At 55.4% G+C, this 21,853-nt stretch overlaps 1 protein-coding gene across 4 annotated transcripts in view; it reads right to left on the bottom strand.

Annotated features, from left to right (window-relative positions):
* Nucleotides 1–707: 707 nt before the first annotated feature.
* The window catches only part of PACSIN2 (protein kinase C and casein kinase substrate in neurons 2), a 112,103-nt gene continuing 90,957 nt past the window's right edge, over nt 708–21,853 (bottom strand). For 2 of the 4 annotated variants that reach the window (XM_040233155.1, XM_040233156.1), the window contains exons 3-11: nt 20,622–20,778; nt 18,492–18,727; nt 16,662–16,817; nt 14,343–14,518; nt 12,363–12,483; nt 9,369–9,490; nt 7,315–7,437; nt 6,717–6,913; nt 738–2,485 (exon numbers count right to left, since the gene is read on the bottom strand). In XM_040233155.1, the coding sequence (XP_040089089.1) occupies nt 2,373–2,485; nt 6,717–6,913; nt 7,315–7,437; nt 9,369–9,490; nt 12,363–12,483; nt 14,343–14,518; nt 16,662–16,817; nt 18,492–18,727; nt 20,622–20,778 (1,401 nt within the window). In that variant the 3' untranslated portion in view covers nt 738–2,372. Of the gene's footprint in view, nt 2,486–6,716; nt 6,914–7,314; nt 7,438–9,368; nt 9,491–12,362; nt 12,484–14,342; nt 14,519–16,661; nt 16,818–18,491; nt 18,728–20,621; nt 20,779–21,853 lie in introns of all 4 variants that reach the window. The other 2 variants (XM_040233154.1, XM_040233157.1) reach the window with 2 other exon arrangements.

Here is a 21,853-nt window from a genome sequence, read left to right as displayed (position 1 = left end):
TCTGCAGACACAGGTTTGAACTACGGTTCTGTCGTAGGACCTTGGGCAGGGCACTGGACTTGTTTCCAGAAGGGGTGTCTTCTGTAAAGTGGGGACTCCAGCCTCCCCAGTGGGCTGGCACCGCAGTACATGAGCTCACGAAGGGCCCAGGACTGGCCGCCCCAGCTCAGGCCATGGGACTGGGAGCCTGGCCTGACCCCGATTGTCTCGAGGAGGCTGCCTGGGGCTGCAACTGGAAGCTGGTGACTGCCGGGGGCAGCGGGCAGCCTCGATGGGCTCAGCGCCTCCTCAGCAGCAGAGAGCAGGGCCCACCTCACTCGCAGCGTGTTTGGAGCTGGGCAGTTCTTTGCAGATGATGCCAGTGAAGCGGGCCTGACACACAGCAGGTGCTCAGGGCATTTTCGAAGCAGCTGGGGCCGTGAGTGGTCTCTGGTCTGGTCTTGCTGTCTGGGCCCTGGGGAGGGGGAGGGAAGTGCCAGCCTGCTGCCCATGCTGGGGGCACCAAGGCCACACAGAAGCAGGTTGGAGGGAGGGAAGCACCCCGAGGTGCCTCGACTCCCTGGCCTCTAGCTTAGCAGGGACAGTGGGGCGGGGACACGGGCCCTGGGCAGTGCTCTTGCACCTGGGGTCTTGCCTGGCTCCAGACGCCGGTGAAGACACGTCTACCAGCTGGTGTGAGTGGGAGGCACACGCATGGCACAGAGACGGTCATAATCACGAGATCAACTGTTTATTGATTTTTTTTTTCTAAAATACTATACTTTTAAAGAAACTCCTAAACTGAAAAGACTTGACAATTTTTGGTACATCTGTAGCAAAGGAATGAGGATTCTGCTGGTAAGTTTCCAGGACAGATAGACACGCATCCTCAGGACAGACACACATCCACTTTCAAGCGAGCTATCGAGCTCACTGGGAACACTGAGTAAAATGCATAGCTTGTGATGGCGGCAGCCATTTCTCCCATGTCCGAGTCACACAGAGGAAAGGTTTGCCCTCCTCGCTGGCCCCGTGGTTACAGGGCAGCTTCCTGCCCCAGCCCGTCGGCTCCCTGATGGCTGCAGGGTGCTCAGAAGAGACCCTTGTGCTGTGGGGTGAGACCCAGCTTTTCTTTGCTCACGAGGAACACGGATGACAGTGAGATCTGCAGCTGCTTGCAAAGACGTGGGAGTTTTGTACAGTGTCTGCTACAGAGGACTAAGGCTAGCTGGGCTGAGGACACTGGACTCCCAGCTTGCCAGCAAGGACAGACTTCCCTACGGCAGGATCCGCTGGGCCCAGCCAACCAGCCAGGCCTATGCCCGGATGGTCTCCAAGCAGTTTACAAATTGAAGCCACTGTCAAAAGCCAATCAATCTCATGAACACAGTAGACGAGCTCTTTAGATTCTCTGAATATCAAATAGTATATACAGATATACACCAAGACGTGACAGTCTAATATAGAGCATCTTAACTATAGATGCATTCACTTGAAACGTTAGTCTTATATTTTAACCTTTCAAAAATCACTGATAAAATTGTTAATTTGCAAGAGTAAAGCTTTAAGCACAAATAGAATGAAAATAGATTTTAAATATGGCGACTTTAGAGAGGACTACATAAGATTATTTGCAAAACTCACATTTGGACACCCCAAATGCAGAGAGCATTCACCTTGGAAACCCAACCACGTGTTCCCATCTTTCCACTGCAATCTCTTGCCTCAAACATGGTCTGTCCAGGCTGCTGGCTCTCGCCCCAGGCAGTGGCATGGGTGATTCACAGAACAGCATGGAAAGAGAGACACTGCCTCAAGACTACTGGGGGACATTGACCTATGTCATAATTTAAGTATAAATGAACGCAAGAATGGGAATATAAAAAAGTAACTGTACACAGCCTTTAAATTAAAAACCTCAAAGTGTTCACTCAGAAAATGGCATGTAAGTTTGTTCATTTAAGTTTTAGCAGGTGATGGGGCTTGTCATAGAAAGGAATCAGTGGAGCAAGGATCAGTGGATCCCACCGTTACCATCAATGTGGAGGAGAGGAGGAAAGACAAGGTCAAGAATACACAGATCCATGATAAGCCAACACACAGCATGGGGGGCGGCGGGGGGTGGGGTGGGGGTGATTCCTGTTGTCCTGCAGCTTCCTGTGATCGGCTCTCTCCATCTGCACTGTGGAAAGGGGGCCGAGTTCCAGGTGAAATGACCAGCTTGTCTGCCTTCAAGAGACACCATGGAGCCAAGAGGAACGGAACCATCATCTTTTGCAGGAAGAGGAGTGGATGCCCGCACAGCTGGCTGGAGGGGCTGCTGCCTGGGGCCAACGGCTAACAGAGCTGCTGGACCTCCACTCCGTCCCTCCGCCAGCCAGCCCACCGGCCCATCACTGAATCGCTTCGACATAATTCGCGGGGTACAGGCCGACCTGTCCACTGTCCAAGCGCCCCTTGCACCAGCCCTGCTCGTCTTCATCCTCTATCTTGGTCAGCTCGTCCCCTGTAAGACAAAAAGGGAACGGTCTTGGTGAGCCCTCACCCTGGGCCCACTGAGGGTCTCTAATGTGGGTGAGAGGCGCAGGCATTCTCCTGGCGGGATGAGGGCCTGGCTCTTTCTCTACTAAGTTGCGTCTGAAGTTGTGTATCCAGTGGAGGGTGGCTCTGAGAGATTAAAGACCCCCGTCTCTCACACAGTGCCCCTCAAGCACGCTGATCTCAGTTGCCCGAGGAGCTCCTGCAGAGACTGCAGGATTTTGCCCTCTGACTGCCCCAGGCAGGTCCGAAGCCCCGTCCCATAGGGTCTGTGCCACCCCTCTGCAGCCCTTCCCCCTGGCCTGGCCCACATGGTCTTCTTGAATCTCCTCCAGCACTGCTGCCATGGTCTCCATGCCTTCCTTTAGTCTGTGTCTAGACTGCAGCTGTGGGAGGCGTGGGGGCCCATTCTTCTCTTCCCGGCACTGAGCTCAGACCATCTGTCCTCTGACTTGAAGAAACCAAGCTTTTCCAACACCCAGAGCATGCTGGCATGGTCCTGGACTCTCCCTGCAGCTCTGGGTGCCACTTCAGTCTAACTGAGCCTCTGTTTACTTAAGCAAGGAGGAGCCTCTACTTCGCACCAAGGCCCTGGGAGGTGGAGGGGATACAGAGATGAGAGAGGGACAGAAGGAGCCTGGCCTCTCAAGGAGACAGGCCAGGGGACAAGGACCGCAGGTGTGATCAGGCCTGGTCTTCTCCTGTTCAGGGTGGCCAGAGCAGCCCAGAGCCAGGGGACCGGAAGGAGTGGCCTGGTGCCCAGCCCGCAGGGACAGCTCTGAGAACTGGCGGAAGATGGGCCTGCGGAGGTGTCTTTATTGGTCAGTTTGCAGCTTTGTGTTTCTCGTTGGCATTTGGCCCACTTTTCAGGCTTAGCTGCACCAGTTTCCTCTGGCAGTTATGTCTTATTTAGCAGCATTCCCCCGACTCCTCATTCTGTGCGCAGTGGCACTGACCCAGAGGCCCACGGGGCCACACCCAGGGCTCCCAGAGCTGCTGGGAGACTGAGCGGCGCTGTGAGGGCTAGGGGCGAAAGCACGGAAGGACCTGGGTCGGCGCCAGTGCGTGGCGAGCACCTCGTCCCCATGCTGCCCTCCCTGACTCTCACGAGAGACAGCTCTCTGCCCCCCGCTGGGGACCCACTTCGTCAGCACCGCTGCCCCTGCGAGGCAGGAGGCCGCAGGGTGGGCATCACGAGTGGGAAACCCCCTCTCCTCCCACCCTGGGGGCTCCCTGTGCTCTGGCAGGGCCGACACGGAAGCCTGGTGTGTCTCTCTCATCCGGCCTCGCAGGGCGAGCCTCCCAGGAGCAGATGAGCAGCAGCTCTGAGAGCGGGGTATGTGGTGGGAAGCTCACCAGGTGGAGACCCTAGGCTCCCCAGGCCCAGGGAAGCGGGGAGCAGCCAGGGCACGCTCAAGACAGGAGGAAGTGGTGTGGCTGGGAACTAATGTGACCTCTGGGGGGGTGGGGGAAGAAAATTACACAGAAAACAGACAAAACTAACTGGAACCTGCCAAATCGTAAAAATGTAAACTGGTGATTAGAAAGATTCACTTCAGCTTACTTTTGATAACGAGACATTTTAAATCTATAAAGTTGCTGACAAGTCCAAAAGATAAGATTTAGAGGGAACTCCCTGGTGGTCCAGTGTTTAGGACTTGGTGCTTTCACTGCTGGGGCCCAGGTTCAATCCCTCACAGGGGAACTACAAGCCTGCAAGCCACACAACATGGCCCAACTTAAAAAAAAAAATTCAGAAAGAATAAAAAATTAAAAATCAATCAATCAACAAACAAAGTAAACAAAGCAGGGGGGAAACAACCCCAGTCAAGAATGTCGGGAAACCCAAGGGAGTTCCCTGCTGGTCCAGTGGTGAGGAGTCCATGCTTCCACTACAGAGGGGCATGGGTTTGATGCCTGGTTGGGCAATTAACCTGCCTCTTGAGAAATCTGTATGCAGGTCAGGAAGGAACAGTTAGAACTGGACATGGAACAACAGACTGGTTCCAAATAGGAAAAGGAGTACGTCAAGGCTGTATATTGTCACCCTGCTTATTTAACTTCTATGCAGAGTACATCATGAGAAACGCTGGACTGGAAGAAACACAAGCTGGAATCAAGATTGCTGGGAGAAATACCAATAACCTCAGATATGCAGATGACACCACCCTTATGGCAGAAAGTGAAGAGGAACTAAAAAGCCTCTTGATGAAAGTGAAAGTGGAGAGTGAAAAAGTTGGCTTAAAGCTCAACATTCAGAAAACTAAGATCATGGCATCCGGTCCCATCATTTCATGGAAATAGATGGGGAAACAGTGGAAACAGTGTCAGACTTTATTTTTGGGGGCTCCAAAATCACTGCAGATGGTGACTGCAGCCATGAAATTAAAAGACACTTACTCCTTGGAAGAAAAGTTATGACCAACCTAGATAGCATATTCAAATGCAGAGACATTACTTTGCCGACTAAGGTCCGTCTAGTCAAGGCTATGGTTTTTCCAGTGGTCATGTATGGATGTGAGAGTTGGACTGTGAAGAAGGCTGAGCGCCGAAGAATTGATGCTTTTGAACTGTGGTGTTGGAGAAGACTCTTGAGAGTTCCATGTACTGCAAGGAGATCCAACCAATCCATTCTGAAGGAGATCAGCCCTGGGATTTCTTTGGAAGGAATGATGCTAAAGCTGAAGCTCCAGTACTTTGGTCACCTCATGCGAAGAGTTGGCTCATTGGAAAAGACTCTGCTGCTGGGAGGGATTCGGGGCAGGAGGAGAAGGGGATGACAGAGGATGAGATGGCTGGATGGCATCACCGACTCAATTGACGCGAGTCTGAGTGAACTCTGGGAGTTGGTGATGGACAGGGAGGCCTGGTGTGCTGCGATTGATGGGGTCGCAAAGAGTCAGACACAACTGAGCGACTGAACTGAACTGACCTGGGCAATTAAGAGCCTGAGAGCCACAAGGCATGGCCCCCCCCAACCCAAAACCAAACTGACAAAAGTGTTTAAAGACACAGGAGAACTTCCCACAAGCAGCCAGAGTCACCCTATGACCAGTTCTGGGGTGGAGTGGGTAGCTGGCTACTTTCTGAGAGCTGAGAGAAGGCCACCGTAAGACACAGCTCTCAGCCAGGGTGGGCAGGAGGTCGGACACAGGGTCTGCTCCAGAGATGGAGCGTGCAAGGCACACTTAAGCCTGCGCTGGCTGAGTCAGGGCCCAGCAGCCCCTGCAGTGGAGGGCTAGGGGTGATGCTGGATCTGGGGTGGCTCTGAGGACGGGCAAGGCGGAAGGAAGAACCCTGGCTCCCTTCCAGCCCGTCTAGAGCCAGGCTGACCAAACCTCTGGGGATAGGCTCTAAGACAGTGCTCTTCAGACAGAGGGTTGCAAGCCATTTGCTGAACTGCAGCTGGCATTAAATAGAAACCAGGATAGAAAATTTCCACACACAGAGCTCATATGATCAGGATCCAGGCTGTTTCATAAAACCTGGGTTTCAGCTACTGGCAACAAAGCTGTATTGGTGGCAGGGCTGCAGGGAAGGGTAGAAGGCAAAGCCCCGAGAAGAGGCTCTGGGGGCCATGGGGACGCTGCCACTGTGCTGGGGGCCCCTCTGCCCACTGTGGGCCTCTGGAGAAAGGTTCCCCTGGGGACTCGCAGGCACTGTTTCTAGGGAGCCTGCGGGGTAGCCGGATGGCCTGGATCTGTGTCTTTTATGTGCAGGCCTTAGCCTGGCTGGGGTGGCATCCTGGGCAAAGGCATGGGGCACCTCTCTGTCTTCTAACCTTTGGTGTTGAGCATCTGCCATGTTTGAATGGAAGGTGGGATGGGGCGGGAAACACACAAATGGAACTAGACCTAAAGAAAGCAGGCTGGGACCTCCCTGCTGGTGCAGCGGATAAGAATCCACCTGCCAGTGCCAGGGACACAGGTTAGATCCTCAGTCCGGGAAGATTCCACATGCCGCGGAGCACCTAAGCCCCTGCACCACAACTACTGAGCCCAGGCTCCAGAGCCTGGGAGTCTCAGGTGCTGAAGCCTCACACTTGGAGCCTACGCCATGCGACAAGAGAAGCCACCGCAGAGTAGCCCCTGCTTGCTGCCAACAGAGAAGCCTGTGCATAGCAACGAAGACCCAGCGCAGCCAAATGAACCCAGAGGCTGGAAGCAGTGGCCCTAGAGGCCAGCCGGGCGCCCACCTACCGGCCTTGAAGCTCAGCTCGTCGTGCTCCTGCCCTTCGTAGTCGTAAAGGGCCCGGACCCGCACTTCCGTCCCCGAGGGGGTATCCTCGTCAAAGGGATTGGAGTCCCCGTTGGCATCCGTGGAGGAGAATGGGTTGTTAGATTCATCGTCTGACCAGTCCGTGGGGTAGCTCTGGGTCTTCTCGTAGCTGCTCACGCTGCAAGAAAGGGTTGACCCAGTGGTCCTGAGTGTGGGGCTGGCAGAGGCCTGAGGCCCTGCTTGGAGCCTCAGACCCCACCCGGGGAGACCGGAGAGCCCTTGGGCTGGGCTGGCACTCCTTCTGCAGAGCGCGGGCCCCTCAGCAGCACCCGTGTTCCTGTGCTCATAGGCTGGACCTTGACGAGGGTTAACACAGGGCAGAGAAAAAGCAACCACAGACTGTTAACTGGTGCCTCCCTCCCTGAAAAATCGAGAAGCCAGAGACCATCCACCGGCCGGGCTGCCTCCTGCAGGCCTCATGCATTGCCCTGAGTGCCAAGGGGGCAAGACCTTGGACAGAGAGAGAGGAGAGAGAGCGCGAGCGAGACGGAAGCCAGAGGGAAACGTTTGTTCACCAACTTTTTGGCCTTAATGTCCTCCTTCTCACTGACGGTGCTCCCCGTGTCGTCCTCATCCTCGAAGGGGTTGTAGCTGGACAGTGACTGCGCTGACCGTTCGGGGTTGCCCGGGACACTAAGGTCACTACGGGGAGAGAGAGAGCTTTCAGGGGACCCCAACTCGGCAGCCCCCACGGTCTTGGGTGCTCCCAGCTGCAAGATCACAGGGCCAGGATTTGAAGGGACAAATCAGCTCCCTGTCAAATGGGAGGAGTATGTTGTTGGAGCAGAAAGAATGTTTTAGTGAAACACTTAGCAACACTTTGGCTCTCGAATGAGCTTAAAGAGTCTAAGAAAGAACAAGACTTGCATTTTCCCTCCTTGTGTCTAAACACAGTCTGTCCTAAACAGGAGCCCTGCATGTGTGCAGGCTGTTGCTGGAGCACAGGTGTGTCTGGGCTCAGGGCTTCTCTCTGCAGTCCTCCACCTGGCCCTCTGCGGAGGGCCAGCAGGCCGACAGCCTGTGGGGCTCAGCCTGGGGCTCTCCAGACCCCACAGCCCCCAGTGCCCTCTCCTTCTGATGACAAAAGGATCCAATAGCCTCCTCCCTGGGTCTTCTGGGTCTGCAACTTCCAAAATCAGAACCAAAGCCTGTTGAATAATCCTTTCTAGGAAGAAAGGAAGGACCCCTTCTGTGCTCCAGAGAGAGAGAAAAACCCGTCTGCTAACTGCCTACTGTGTGCCAGGCCCAGAGGGGACCAAAGAGAACTCTGACCGCAGCCTGGCCTGAGCGAAGACAGCCAGGTGATGAAATGCAGTGACTACAGGTACTGAGCACAGAACAAGAGGGTAATGAGATAAGACAGGCCTGGAAAGCCTGGGGACCCCGCTGTGAACTCTGAGCAGGCAGGCCGGGCCACTAGGCCGCAGGCCAGGGCTGCCCGGGCCAGCACCACTTCTTGTCTCCTAGCCAGTCAGCATGGAGCCGGCACGCGAAGTGCTGGGTGGGTGGCTTAGCCAGGGTGGGGAGGGAGGAGAGGACACGCCTCAGATGCCACCAGAGGGACCCCCCAGTGGCCAGCCACTGCCACACGGGTTTTAGGCCTGGCCAGGGGCACAGGGCCTATGCCTGCCTGCTGCCTGCATCTGGGCCACATGTCTGAGACCACCAGACCCTACTCCCTCCTTGGCACCTTTCTCCAGCTGACCTGACAGGGGGTTGGTGCTGGGCAGCTGAATTTGTGCAGCAGCCCTGGCTGGTATGGACCACCCTACCCCCGCCCCTAGGTGCTGGCCTGACCCCTGGCATGTGCTCATATCCTGCAGTCACTTAGCCAAGCCCACCTGTCCAGGCACTGGCACGGCAGCTGAGTGATGAGCAGCCACATCAACCCGGGGAGTGCGGGTGGGGGCTTCAGTGCGCAGGAACACAGAAGGCCCCTGGAACCGTGCTGACCCTCCCCAGGAGGCCTGGAGCCTGAGGTGTGTTAAAACTCAGCAGGGCGTGGAGGCCTTGGGGCCCCGGGGGCAGCCTCGGCTCTGAGGAGGATAGTAACGCTCATCTGCTGGGAACTCTGACCCTCCTCGAGCTGAGGACCTCAGTGCCACCTGTTCGATCCAAACTCAGAATAAACAACGCTCTCAGCAGGGGTAATCTGAAGAAGGGGGCATTGGACAACGAGTGCATCAGGCACCTGCCTACGGCACAGGAAAGTAAGTACAAACCTGGCCAGGGTCCCTGACTCCACATGAAGGATGCCCCCAGTCACCTCCACCTGCCTGTGTGCACTGCTGGGGACGCGCAGTGGACAGCACCCTGCATCAGTTCTTTCCGTCACAAGGGGCCCAAAGTGCGCTGTGGCAAAGGCTCCTTCTCCGGATCTTTCTGCAGCTCTGGCACTGAGTGAAATGAAGATTCTCCCAAGAGAGGCCCTTGGCTGCTGCCCAGCAGAGCGTCTGGAAAGATGCCCCGGGGTTCCCTGCAGGGCCCCTTTGGGGAGTCTCCCCGGGTAGGGGCATTCCAGCCCTGGCAGAGGACTTGGGGCCTTGCCAGGGACGGAGGTGCCCAGTGCCCACCTGCTGGGCTTGTTCTGCGAAGCCTGGTCACCAGTCTGGTTGATGCCCATGAGGGTCACACCATCAGCATTCTTCTTCTTCTCTTTCCGGCTGAGAGTTCGATTCAGGTCCACAGACCACTCCTGAGCAACAGGCACCAGGGGAGAGGAGTCAGGAAGTTCATTTGTCTGAGGCCACACGAGCCTAACGCCACGGCCACGAGCCTAATGCCACGGCCACGAGCCTAACGCCACGGCCACGAGCCGCTGGCCGGCCCCACGCAGTGTGGCACCTCGCCGCACTGCGTCTGCTCTCCCTGCCTCTCAGCGACCCCAGGCCCATGATGCCCACCACTGGCCTTCCTCACCGCACAAGGTGGGCACTCCTCAGGGACCCAGCCTCCAGGGGCAGACAGCTGGTGAGAACACTGGGGCCGACACTCAGGGGTCCTGCATTCCAGTCCCAGGTGTCCTCCCCATCCAATCCCACCGCAGCCCTGTGGCACTCAGCCTCCAGACCCCCAGGCCTTGCCAAGTTTCCTCATGCTTCCAAAGCAGACAGAGTCCCTCTGGGGGGCTGGCATGCAGTGCTAAAGACCCTCCCATCCATCTCTTGACTGACGTTCCCAGTGAGGCAGGAGAGCTGGCTCGGGAAGTGGGCCCTGGGTGTAAACCGAATCAGGTGCAGGGGCTCCCGCACCCTTGGGACCCTGAGGAGTGGCACTCGCCCAACCAGGGCTGTCCTCTCCCACCTGAGCAGCATGTGGGGCAACAAAGCACACAGCTTATGTCTCTGAAGGCTCACTGTTCCCAGCATGTGAACAGGCTTTCATTAACTGTTCTGGAAACGGGGATAACAGCACGTGTGTGTACACGTGTGATGAATTCTCCCCCCTGGCCAACTTTACCCATTATCAAATCACTTTATCTGAATTAATATTTGGGATGACTGAGCCTACAGCTGTGCTCACATGTAGTTACAGAAGCCACCTTAGAAACATCAAGTCTAACAGCCAATTTGTCACTTGAGGAAACTGAGGCCCAGAAAGAAAAGTGACTTGCCCACGTACAGTTGGTGGCAGACTTAGGCCCCCAATCCCAAACTGAGGTCACCTATTTTCTTAACTGAAATAAGCTGACTGAGAACTCGATTGGAATTCAGAGTCCCCATAGTGACCTTCTGAATATAAATCTGTCCTGACAGGGTGGCTTCCAAGGGCCAGTGCGATCAATAGCTGGCTGACTATGAAGGGAAGGGCCAGCTGTTAATGTGGACAACCACAGCCCGGGCCACACTGTGGCCTTGGTTCTTTAACCAGCACATGCTGTCAGACCAGGCCATGGATGCCACACACAGACCCACAGGGGCTGACCACACCGCAGGAGGTTTGGAATTCAAAAAGTTAACCATAAAATAGGAACTTACTTCATCCTTGTGGCATGGAAAATAAAAACAAATCATTCCATTAGAGAAAGTCCAGTAGGGCCCTGTGACAGCTGCAGGTGTGTGCCACATGCAGGCATGCGTTCCCAGCTCAAGGGGCCCACAGAGAAGAGCCACCACGGGCCCTGGTCAGGATACCCATGACAGCAAGACTGCCTGTCAAATGTTCCTTTCCAGACCATTCTATTCCTGGGTAGGGACCTGCAGTCCTAAGGGAATCAAGGCTTGGAGGGGTGCCTATCACAAGGGGTCTCTAGAACCCAGGGGTGCACACCAGTACCCTCAGTAGTACCCACACCAGCACCCTCAGCAGTACCCTCACCAGTACCCTCAGCAGTACCCTCACCAGTACCCTCAGCAGCACCCTCACCAGTACCCTCAGCAGGGCGGGGAGAAGTGGGGCTGTGCATTTTCCTCCAGAACCACTTCCACCTGGGAAGGCCCCAGGCCTCTGCACTTGGCCCCTGTTGGGGGCAGGGGGAGGGCTCAGTTGTAGGGACCCACATCGTCATGTGGAAAAGCTTTCTTGAGAAGCTCCAGAAAAAAGGCACTGGTATGAGGGCTGAAAAGATGCCAAGCTAGGACGGGGCTAGACGAGGTTCCGTGTGGGGGGCCCTGGGGCAAGACCCAGTATGAACCAGGCCACTGAAGCCCCGGCCACAGAGAAGACGGGTACCACTGTCATCCCCATATTACACATGGGGCAACTGAGGCACAACCAGGGCAAAGGGCCTGCTCAGCATCCCACAGTGAGGAGGTGGTGAGGCAGGTCTGAGTGCAGCCTGGGCTCTGGCCGTGACGAGTCAGAGGAAGCCAGGTGGCTGGAGCCCAGAGCAGAGGGGTTGCCTCAGCCCCTCCCGGGGAAGGCAGCTGCAGTGGCTCCGTGGAGCTTCCCCAGCCCCTGATTTACCATGATGTGGGGAGAGCCCTGTCCCCCAGAGGGCAGGGTCCTAGGACTGTGGCCACTGCCTTCTCTGTGACCCTCAGGGGCCCATGTACTGGGAACCCAGTTGGCAGACTGGAAGAGTCCTGAGGGCTCTAGAACCTTGAATTTGTGTGTAAAATCACTGGATGGCTTGGACCCATGAAAATGAGAAAAGAAAGCTAATCCCGCACCAAAGCTGACTGAATTTATGTAAGGAAATAAGAAAAAGACCCTCTGTGTAAGAACATACACTCTGAGACTGTGCCCGCTCCCGCCCTGGGCCAGTGGCTTCTGAGCTGGTGTCCCCGGCCCTCCAGGCCTGGAGCACTGTGGCCACTCCTTCCCTGGCCATCCTGTAGGGCTGAGCAGGGGCGCCAAGGCCTCTCCACAAAGGGAATGCCGAGGGTCAACAGGGGACCATCATAGTTCTCACAAAGAACATAACTGCACCTTTGCCAGAGACTCAGAAGGCCCCTCAGCAGTGCCCAAAGCCCCTTGGAACACTAAACATCCGCTTGGTCTCTAAGGTGGCTGTGTGCAAACGCTGCCATGTCTACAGGGCACAGGCCAACTCTGAGCTGGAAGGAGAAGGTGTATCACTAGGCGCTGTGGGCCCCGGTCCCACCCCGGCCAGCGGGTCCTCCTACCTCAAACTGTGGCCAGTTCATGGACATGCCTGGCCCGTGATTGGCTCTGAACCACCTCAGGTCCTCCACTGCGTCGGCGGCTTTGATGCTCTGCTCCAGGTCACGGTAAACGTTTTTGTAGCTAAATCAGAGAGAAAAGCATGACTCTTTTGGAAGGAAGGGAAGGCCACCAGTCAGCCTTGCCCAGGGCATGCCCAGAGTCGGCATCAAGGCCTGTAGCCACATCAGAGTCGGCGTCACAGTGCTGATCAGACGCCTGCCCTGGTGCGCTGGGCAGTCATCTGGCCGTGATGTACACAGAAGGGGAAAAATGACAGCCGTGGCGTAGAAGCCACAGCTTCAGGTTCTGACAAATCAAACCAGGAAGCAATAACCTGGCTTTGTTCTGCATCAGATAATATAAAAGGTGCTGGCATCTAGGCCACAAGGGCCCCCAGTCTGCGTGGTTCCATTTCACCAGGTCCACAACTGAGTGTCAGGAAAGTCGCTCCTCACCCCTTCAAAAAAGCTGGTAGGTTTACATTCAGCAAGTGAAGACTGGCCAGTGCTGTGAGGGCTGCACATGCCGTCGGTCAGCTGGGGGACTCCTGCTTCGGCTCCACAGCCCAGAGCGGCTCGCCTCCCTAGGAAGCTGCCCGTGAGGGACAGGACCACCATGCCGGGTCCCGGAGCTCTCGCTTCTGGTCTGTGTGGCCGGGAGTCATTCCCCCTCTTGGGGTCTGTGCCCACTCTGTTCAGTGTGCACAACTCACCTGTTATGGGGTGAGCCATATCCTCCAAAAAAGATACTGCTGGTGTCACCCCAGGGGTCTCAGGATGAGAGCTTGCTGGGAAATGGGGTCTTTACAGAGGTAATCTGTAAATTTAAAAACCCACCTTTTTATAAAAAGGGGGAAACTGGGACACAGGGACAGAGAGGGGATGATGTGAAGGCTCAGAAGATGGCCGTGTGACTGGAAGGGTGCATCTACACGTCAGGGAAGGGTCCTCCCCTAGACCAGAGCCATCAGAGGGCGCGAGGCCTGCTGACACCTTGATTTCAGAACTGCGAGAGAATAAACTGCTGTTGTTGTAGGCTGCCCAGGTATCAGAATTTTATGATGGCAGCCCTAGGACACTATTAGACCATCTGCTCCCCAGGGTGGCTTGGAGGACTAAGTGAGGCAAGGCAGTTACTCCACACAGAGGAGCCCGGTAGGCCCACCCCACCTCTGCCTGCAGGGCAGCCTTGGGCAAGTGACCAAACCAGGCCTAGCCTCCACTTCCTCATCACTGAGATGGGGAATAATGTCACCGACTGCACAGACACTCGCAACGACTCATTAATTGTTGGCACAGCAGCTGAACAACTGAACGCTTTTCTTTTTAATATTAGGAGACAAAAAGAAGCTAATTCCCTGTTGACGACAAGCTCTGACTTGTAGGTCATTTCTAAACGGCTCGGCTGTGTGGATGACACGTTGAGGCCTGGGGTTAGCACAGACCTCTGCCCTAATGAAGGTGTCATGGGACCAAAGATGAGGAAAGTGGGGAAGAAATATCATGGCCTTGTGTCTCCATTCAGCAGTGAGGCTCCCGGACTGTGCTGCCCAAGGCCCCGAGCCCCTGGAAGTCCAGCAGCAGGCTGGCAGGCAGCTGCTCTGGATGGAAAGGAGCTTGTGAAGGTCCTCACAGTAAAGCCACCCCTGGGCTGGGTGCAGCTGGGGGACTACTGGACTTGCCCCTGGGTTGATTTCAAACGTGTCACTGTAGCCAGTCCAAGCTGCGGCCCTCCCTCCCTGCCCAGACGTGGAGCTCTGCACCCGGAGCTGGCAGAGTGTGGCAGGAGGCCATCAGACTTGGCCCACAGGGCCGCAGGCGGGCTCTGAGACCACCGCCACCCCCTCACCCGCCCCAGTCTGGAGAGCAGCAACCGAGCTCCACACAAAAGCACCGTCCACTGACTTCGCCACCCCGCGCTCCCTGGTGAAGGGCACTCACCTGGCCATGTTCGACAGGTCCAGGTGCTTCTGCACCTCCAGCAGGACTTCCCGGAAGAAGCGCAGGCGCTTCTCCTCGAACTGCTGGCACTGCTCGAACACCTGCTCCATGCTCTCCATGTACTGCGGGGTGCTCTGGCCCAGTTCCTTCAGGGACTTCTCGTACTTCTCTTTGCTCTACGACAGGGGCCAGGGGCACGAATGAAGACTCATTTCCACTCAGCCCGCTCCCCTCTGCCTGAGAGCGAGCGAGCCTGGCTCTGCACCACCCTGTCCACCTCTGGGGCATCATCTCCCTCCACCAGGTCCAAATCCATCACAGCTAGACTACTCCTCAGTGACAACATGAAGCCTGCCACTGTGGGTGACCCTGTACCCAAGAAGCACCCCAGTCTGTCTCCTCTGCACCCAAGTTTCTGCCTAGAGGACTCAGACCCCACATGGCTCCTGAAGGACATTCCCCTCTCCTCCAGGCTGGACTGTGAACAGTCCTCCCCACCCCCCACACAGCCAGGCCTCCCAGGCTCATCCTGAGGCCCTCTCCACCTCCAAAGGCACCCTTGGCAAAAGTGTCTCAGTCCCCTGTCCCCCTTAGATTCCAAAACCTGAAGAGCACAAGCTCCAGAGTCTGACAGAACTCCAAGGTCAAGTTCCAGCCCCTCCACTTCTGAAACACAACCATACTCCTGGCATCTGCTGGGTCTCTCAGCTGGAGTAAGACCCAGAAGGCAGCCACTGGGGAAGAGGCAGTCCCTCAGAGCCAGTGACCATGCCCCTCTCACATGGAGAAGGACTGTGCCCCGGGTCTTGCCTACAGCAGCAGGGGCTCCCCAGTTGCCTTTAAGGCAGGGCCACAGGGCTCTGAGCTCCACAGAGACTTGTGCTGCGCATTTTCTGGGAGCTGCACTTTCCTTTTCAGCAAACAGAATGCTTCTACTTCACAGTATCCTGATACTTAAGGTGACAGACAATGGGCACTGAGCTGCACCAAGACATTCAGACAGTCCTGGTTCCCTTTCCTCCAGCCCACGACACCACCTTCCTCCCCGATGACACCCCCCAACAAACAACTGTCCTCAAAAGGGGGTTTCACCAGAAAGAAACTATGAACATAGGTGTAGCCTTTTCTCGAGGGTGTTTAGGGACAGTGTGACAAGTCTAAAGTTAGCATGTTTCCCTTGCAGGGATGTGCCTGGGGTCAGAAGCCCACACAGTCTTCCCTGCCCCCCCCATATGACTTTGACAGTGAAGGGGACCATCAGCGTGATGGGGCTTCCTACAGCGAAGGCAGGGATGGTGGGGGGGGTCACCCATTTATCACAGTCACTCTCACTCTCAAGACCCTGAAATGGGCTTTGACCATGGATGGGGGGGTGGCCTTTGCTCTCTGCTCTTCTGTTCCTGACGACAATACGGGGCCTTCTGAGCAGGGAGTGGCCCTCTCTGAGCTTTTGCAGGCCTCAGGCCTGGCCCTGCTGCTTCTGGAGCAGCGTCTCTGCCCCCACTTGGGGGCAGCAGTGAGGAGCTTTGTAGAGGGCACAGCTTTCTCATGCTCACACCGCTGGGTGGCTGCTCCGAGCTTCCTCCATTTCCTCCACCACAAAACAGACATGCAGCCGCCTATTTCCCCTATTTCCCTCAGCAGCTCTTCTGAGGCTCAGGACTCCTGCTTCCCCTCTGGGCATCATGCCCTAGTCCTGAAGCTCAGTGCTCAGCTCATCTCTTAACTTCTCTCTCTCCAAAACCAGGCTGGGACTTCCTTCTGGGGACACTGCAGCAGGGCAGGCCCTTGATGGTGACAGCTTCCAGCCACCACCAGCCCTTGGAAGAGGGCACAAGATGGGAGTGGGGCCAGGGCCCAAGCTGGGAGCCAAGGGCTCCGGAACCCTTGCTCACATCTGCCCTCCCTTCCCAGGCTCTTTAAGCTTTTTCCAGCAGCTCTGGGTCAGCAATGTCCCAAGCCCTTACTTGGCCTGACTGTCAAGCCCACCGGTCCTCACAGCCCTCCATACCAGCTCGCCCATCAGCTCCCTGCTGTTGACATTCACGAGCTAGTCCTTCCCGCCTCCTGCCTGCGGCCACCCCGGCCACCCCGTACCCTGCCCGCCACGCACAGGAGTCACACCCCTGCCTGCCCAGTGCTCAGTGCTGCTCTGTCCTGAGGCGGCACTCAGGGCTGTGGTGAGGTGACAGGTGACCTCAGTGATGTAGCCATCTGTCCATGCATCTGACTGAGCAGTGACAAAGGCTCGTCACACGCCGGACACGTGGACGGGTGAGGCACGTGCTCTCAATATGCAAAAAACCCCGCACGATTTACCTTAAGAACATCCTGTTTGCACTTCTCTACTCTGTCTTGCAGTTTCTTAAGCTGCTCAGGGTTGAGGGACGGGTCGGCTCTGCTGTTGTTCTCGCGGGATATCGCCAGCTTCTCCTCCTTGCATGCTGCGTGGTAGGCCTTCTTCGCTGCTTCAACCTACAGGGAGAAGGAGTTCCCAAACACCACATTTAAAGGTCAAAATCCTCGCTCAAGGTTACACAGACTGTGGGCAGTGCCTGTACTCTTAAGAGGACAGGGAAGATCAGGTGCAAAGCTGTGTGTCCAGTATAATCACAGCACGTTAAAACAGAGGAGTTCATTCAGTGAATACTGACGGGGTGCCTGCTTTGTTGTCAGACACCGTCTAGGCAGAAGGAGTACACTGCTCGACAAAGAGCCTAGCTTTCATGCAGCTCACCGTCTAGCTGGGGGAGGCAGCTGCAAGAAAGAGGAAACAGAGTAAGGGAGTGGCTGACAAGCGCCAAGGAGGAGAAGCAAGCAGGGAAGAGAGGCAGGTGCACCGGTGGGTCTGGGCTATAGCCATACGTAGAACGGCTGGAGAAAGCCACAAAGGTGGCTTTCTCTGCAGCGAGACTGTGACGGAGGTGTGGGTCTGAGGGAAGAGCTGGCCCAGCAGCTGGAAACCTAACACAAGAGGAGTGTAACGTTGGGAGAAAGGGTTATAGGCCACATTCCGTATTTTTAACAACTATTTTACATGAATACACACACATATCTATAGATATGGGGGTGTGTATGTATGTGTGTGTGTGTGTGTAATTTAATAGATGCTTCTTAACTGAGTCAAAGTCACAGATTTCATTCTAGAGCAGAAAGCTGAGTTTGTAACCAGAGCCTCATGAGGGAGTCCGTCATCACAAATGGGACCAGAGACAAGAAAGAAGAGAAAGGGGATGTGGCAAAAAAGACAAGACACAGAGTAGACAAGGCAGGCCTGCTGTCACAACCGGAGACGGAAGTCTGCTCAGGGTGACTCTGAGAGGGAGGGAGGCAGTGTGGTTCCTGAGAGAAGTCCGTGATGGGGACGGGACTGGCAGGAAGTAGGGGCACCCTTAGCAATGGGGCAGCCCAGGCTCCAGGTCTGCCTATGCTAAGGACTGAGGCGTAGGTATGACAGTCTCTGGAGCACCAAGGCTGGGTGAGGCTTAATGATTTCCATTTGCTACTTGTAAAATAATGAGTATCAGCATCATTGCAAATTTGAGGGAAAAACTCATATAAGAGAAAGAACCATTTAAAAGTTCAGGGTTGGGAGTGGCCTTGTTAGTGGTTGAGAGCATTTTTGCATGCCACCAACAGCTCTTCTAAAACCGTGCTATTCAAAATGTAGCCAGACCAGCAGGCGCAGCATCACTCGGGAGATTATTAAAACTGAGTGTGAATAGGCCCCACTTCTGACCTCCTGACCACTATCTCTAGAGGTAGGGCCTGGGAATCTGGGTTTTAGGAAGCTTGCTTAAATTTAAAAAGCACTATTCCACAACAGTTTCATCTCAGATAACCTTTGGCAACTAGGACTTACTATTCTGACAGACCAGAAGGTTCATGACATGGGGGTGGAGGGCGGGGGCGGGGGGGAAGTGTTTCAGTTTTGAGTTCTAGGCTGTGTGTGTGGGTCTCACCCTGCTCCCAGGACAGGAAAATGGGTGGATAAGGGTTCTGTAAAAACGGCACATGAGGCACTCAGCAGGCCCCTTGTGCCTACGCAGTGGCAGCAACTCCCGGGAGGGCAGGAGGACTGTCCAGGGGAAGCAGGCAGAGGGTGGGAAGGGTGCCTGTGAGCGGGGCAGGGCCCTGGGGCGGATGCACCTCTTTCAGCTTCTTGGCCCAGGGCTTCTGTGCCTTCCGAAAGCCATCCTCAGCTTCCTTGGTCTCCTTGAAGCCTCCCATCATCTGCTTGTGGAAGGCGTCCTTCTGCCAGTTCTTGATCTTCTCAAAGTCCTCATTCATCAACGAGGCCTTCACCTCCAGATGCAGCTCGCTCACCTTCTCTGCCTCGGTCATGACGGCCACCCAGGCCTTCTCTACCGTCCCGTACTGGGGCCCTGGCACAGGAGAGAAGCTGGTGGGTCACTCGGCACTGTGGGGCCCAGACAGACCCTGGGAGGGGATTCCCTCTGTGAGCCCCCCTCGGCACTTAGGATGGGGTTTGAGGCTGGCAGTCTGCCTGCCTGGCTGGGAGCCTTCCTTTTGGCTGTTTCAGATAGTTTTCTTAGTGCTGTTCCTTTTTCCGTTCCTGGGATCAAGAAGAGAATAAGGAACTGAAGCTGGATCTGTTTTCTTTTGTTAGGGAAACTGGGGGATTACACAGATTTCCTTTTTGTAAAGACACTGAGCTCTTGAAAAACTCCAAGATGAAGTTTCTTCATCTTGGAAGTTTTGATTTGCTTGAGGCTGGCCTTTGAAGGAGGGCATTCTGAAGTGAACTGACCTCTCTGCCAGGCCAGTCTGAGCCCATCCCTTGGGCTCCTGTTGGCTCCTGGCTTCCCCTGTGTGGGACCACACGTTCCCGAGGCCCATTCCCTCCACGAGGAGCTGGGCCCTGGAAACAGCTTGTGGAATGAAGGCCTGAACCCTCAGCAAAATGGAAGCCCCAGGCTGGGGAAGGAGAGGAGGAGACAGGAATCTGGCTGGCTCTGGCCTGGATGGAGCTCTCCAGACAGCGGGGAGGGTTGCCTGGGTCACCTCAGTCACTGTTCTCAGGAAGGAAACTCGTAATCTGACCTGTCATTTTGCTGAGGGTGTAGCTGGCCTGAGGTGACAGAGAGATGGGCTGTGACAGAAGCTGAGGATGGAACAGGAGGACACAGGGCCTGCCCTCAGGGTGCTCCCAGAGGACAATGACTGCTGGAGTGGATAATGACAAGAGACATATGGTGTGTGTGCGTGAGTAACTGTTAGCCCCTCAGGACCTCTGGCTTCTCACGTCTACAAGATGAGCAGCTCCTGGTCCTGCCGAGGGGACCAGGACCCACAAAGGTGGAAATAAGAGTGCTTTGTGAACCTCAGGCTCTGAGTAAGCAGTATGGACACTGCTGACAGCTGGATCCTGAGAGAAGGACTCAGGCAGGTGGAAATAAAATAACGACAGCCACTGCTTCCTGGAGGAGCCAGCCCACCCCAGCCACGCTTCACCCACTCACGGCCACCCAACTCTGCACCAGGGCGTTATTCTCTGCTCCCCAGGTTGCCCATGTCAGCATCCGGGGAAAGACACAGAGTGAGTCTAGACCCCTGATGCCTGGGGGGCCCTCATCTTGGCCTAGCTTCCCCTGGTCAGCCCCTCCAAACCCACCCTGAGAAATGCCCACAAACCCACTTCTTTCCCAGGAAATCCTGTAGTCAATAAAGCTCCCCTCTACTGCTGGGAAGTACGTTCTGAATACCATCCACACATCCATGGCAGCACTGTCACTGAGCTCTAGAATCGTCTGAGTGTTTCGCGAGGGACAGAGGGGAGGTAAAACCTGCATCATATAAGGGGTTTCCCTGGTTCAGTCGGTAAAGAATCTGTCTGCAATGTAGGAGACCAGTTCAACTTTGCTGGATGTCACCATTGAGTCTTGCCTGACTGGCTACTTGGCCGAACTTACAAATAAGCAGTCTTGGTGCCAGAAACCATGGTGCTGAGCAGCAAGGTCCTTGACTGGATAGGAGGCTACTCGAGTCTAGGCCCCAGTGGAGCTGCTCTGAGTTAACTCGGCAAGCGCAGCGTGTCCTCTGCTGACAAGGACTGCCGCGGGAGGCTCGGATGCTGCTGGAGGACAGGAGTCCTGTGTCCCCAGGAAAGGGGAGGAAAGCTCACTTGGCCTGTGCTGCTGGGAGAAAATCACAGCTCCCAGACTGTGAGACAAACTCCTGCCCTGATCTTCCGAGAGAAGAAACTGGCTCAGAGAGGGTGGACGGTTTGCCCCAGACGCCCCATGGTGGCCTCCCTACCCTTGTCCACAAGCTGCCTCCAGCGCCGGGCCCATTCGGTGAGCTGCTGCGCGTACGCCTTCTCGATGCGTGCCCGCTCGTGCAGGCAGTTCATGAGGTCGGTGCACAGGCGGTGGCCATCATCGATCCGCCGCACCGTCCGCTTGTAGTTCCCGACCTAGGAGACAGAGCCACGCTGTGAGTACCAGACCTCCACGCTGGCCGGCTTTTGAGTGCTTGCGCCCCTCCCACTTCAAAGGCCCCCTGCATTGTTAGATGACAAGCTACCACTGGCAGGAGCAGACAAAACCAAGATTCGGAGCTTCTGCATGGCCCATGGGCCAGGGAGGGAAGCAGACAAGCGTGAGAAGGGTTATGCGGGAGGGAAGTGAGGGGCTGAAGGCACCCAAGGGGGATCTCACAGACTGAGGGACAGGGACAGCTTCCCAAAGTAGGGAATGTCTAACTAGAAAGATGAAAAACAACAACAGAAACAATTTTTTAGTAGCTCCAATTAAAGTAATTTTATAATTAACATTACAGACCCCTGGCTAAAGACCTTTGGAGCATTACTGGAATTATCAGGTTCTCAGTATTCTTGCCTGGAGAATCCCAGAGACAGAGGAGCCTGGTGGGCTGCTGTCTATGGGGTCACACAGAGTCAGACACGACTGAAGCGACTTAGCAGCAGCAGCAGGTGTCTACTGCCTTGATGTCACCATATGCTGGATTATTATTACTTTGCAATTAGAGCAACAAATACTATTTCCCACCTACTGCACCCACCACGTGTCAGGCACCATAGGAGGTATTTTACATGCCAAATACTGCCTCTGCCTTAATGAGCAGCAATAACTGTCCCCATGTTAAGATGAGGACACCAAGGCTCAAGGAAGTTGTGCTGTTTGTCAGGACCCCACAGTAGCAGCCCTAAAGGCTGGGCTGCTGCTGAGAGTTTTCCACATGCTTCCAGGTCAGGGCTCGATGGCAAAGCTCAGACTCTATCAGCTTTGACAAGGGCCAAGGTGAGGCTTGACTACTTTTTCTCACATATGAGAGGAGAGTTAGATTATCTAAATTATAAATAACAGAAGAGTAATTGAGAAAATATTAGTGGCTAATGTGGAGTGAAACACTGAAGTGTTCCATGTGTCTCATTCCCAGAGCTGCTGCATAGAAAGGACACCATGTAGCTGATACTGAGGCCCTTGAGGAAATACGACAGGAAAATAATCTACTGTATTTGCAACCCT

The sequence above is a fragment of the Oryx dammah genome, unplaced genomic scaffold (assembly GCF_014754425.2).
Source record: "Oryx dammah isolate SB20612 unplaced genomic scaffold, SCBI_Odam_1.1 HiC_scaffold_29, whole genome shotgun sequence".
Taxonomy (NCBI): Eukaryota; Metazoa; Chordata; class Mammalia; order Artiodactyla; family Bovidae; genus Oryx; species Oryx dammah.
This window is presented reverse-complemented; position numbering and strand designations above follow the sequence as displayed.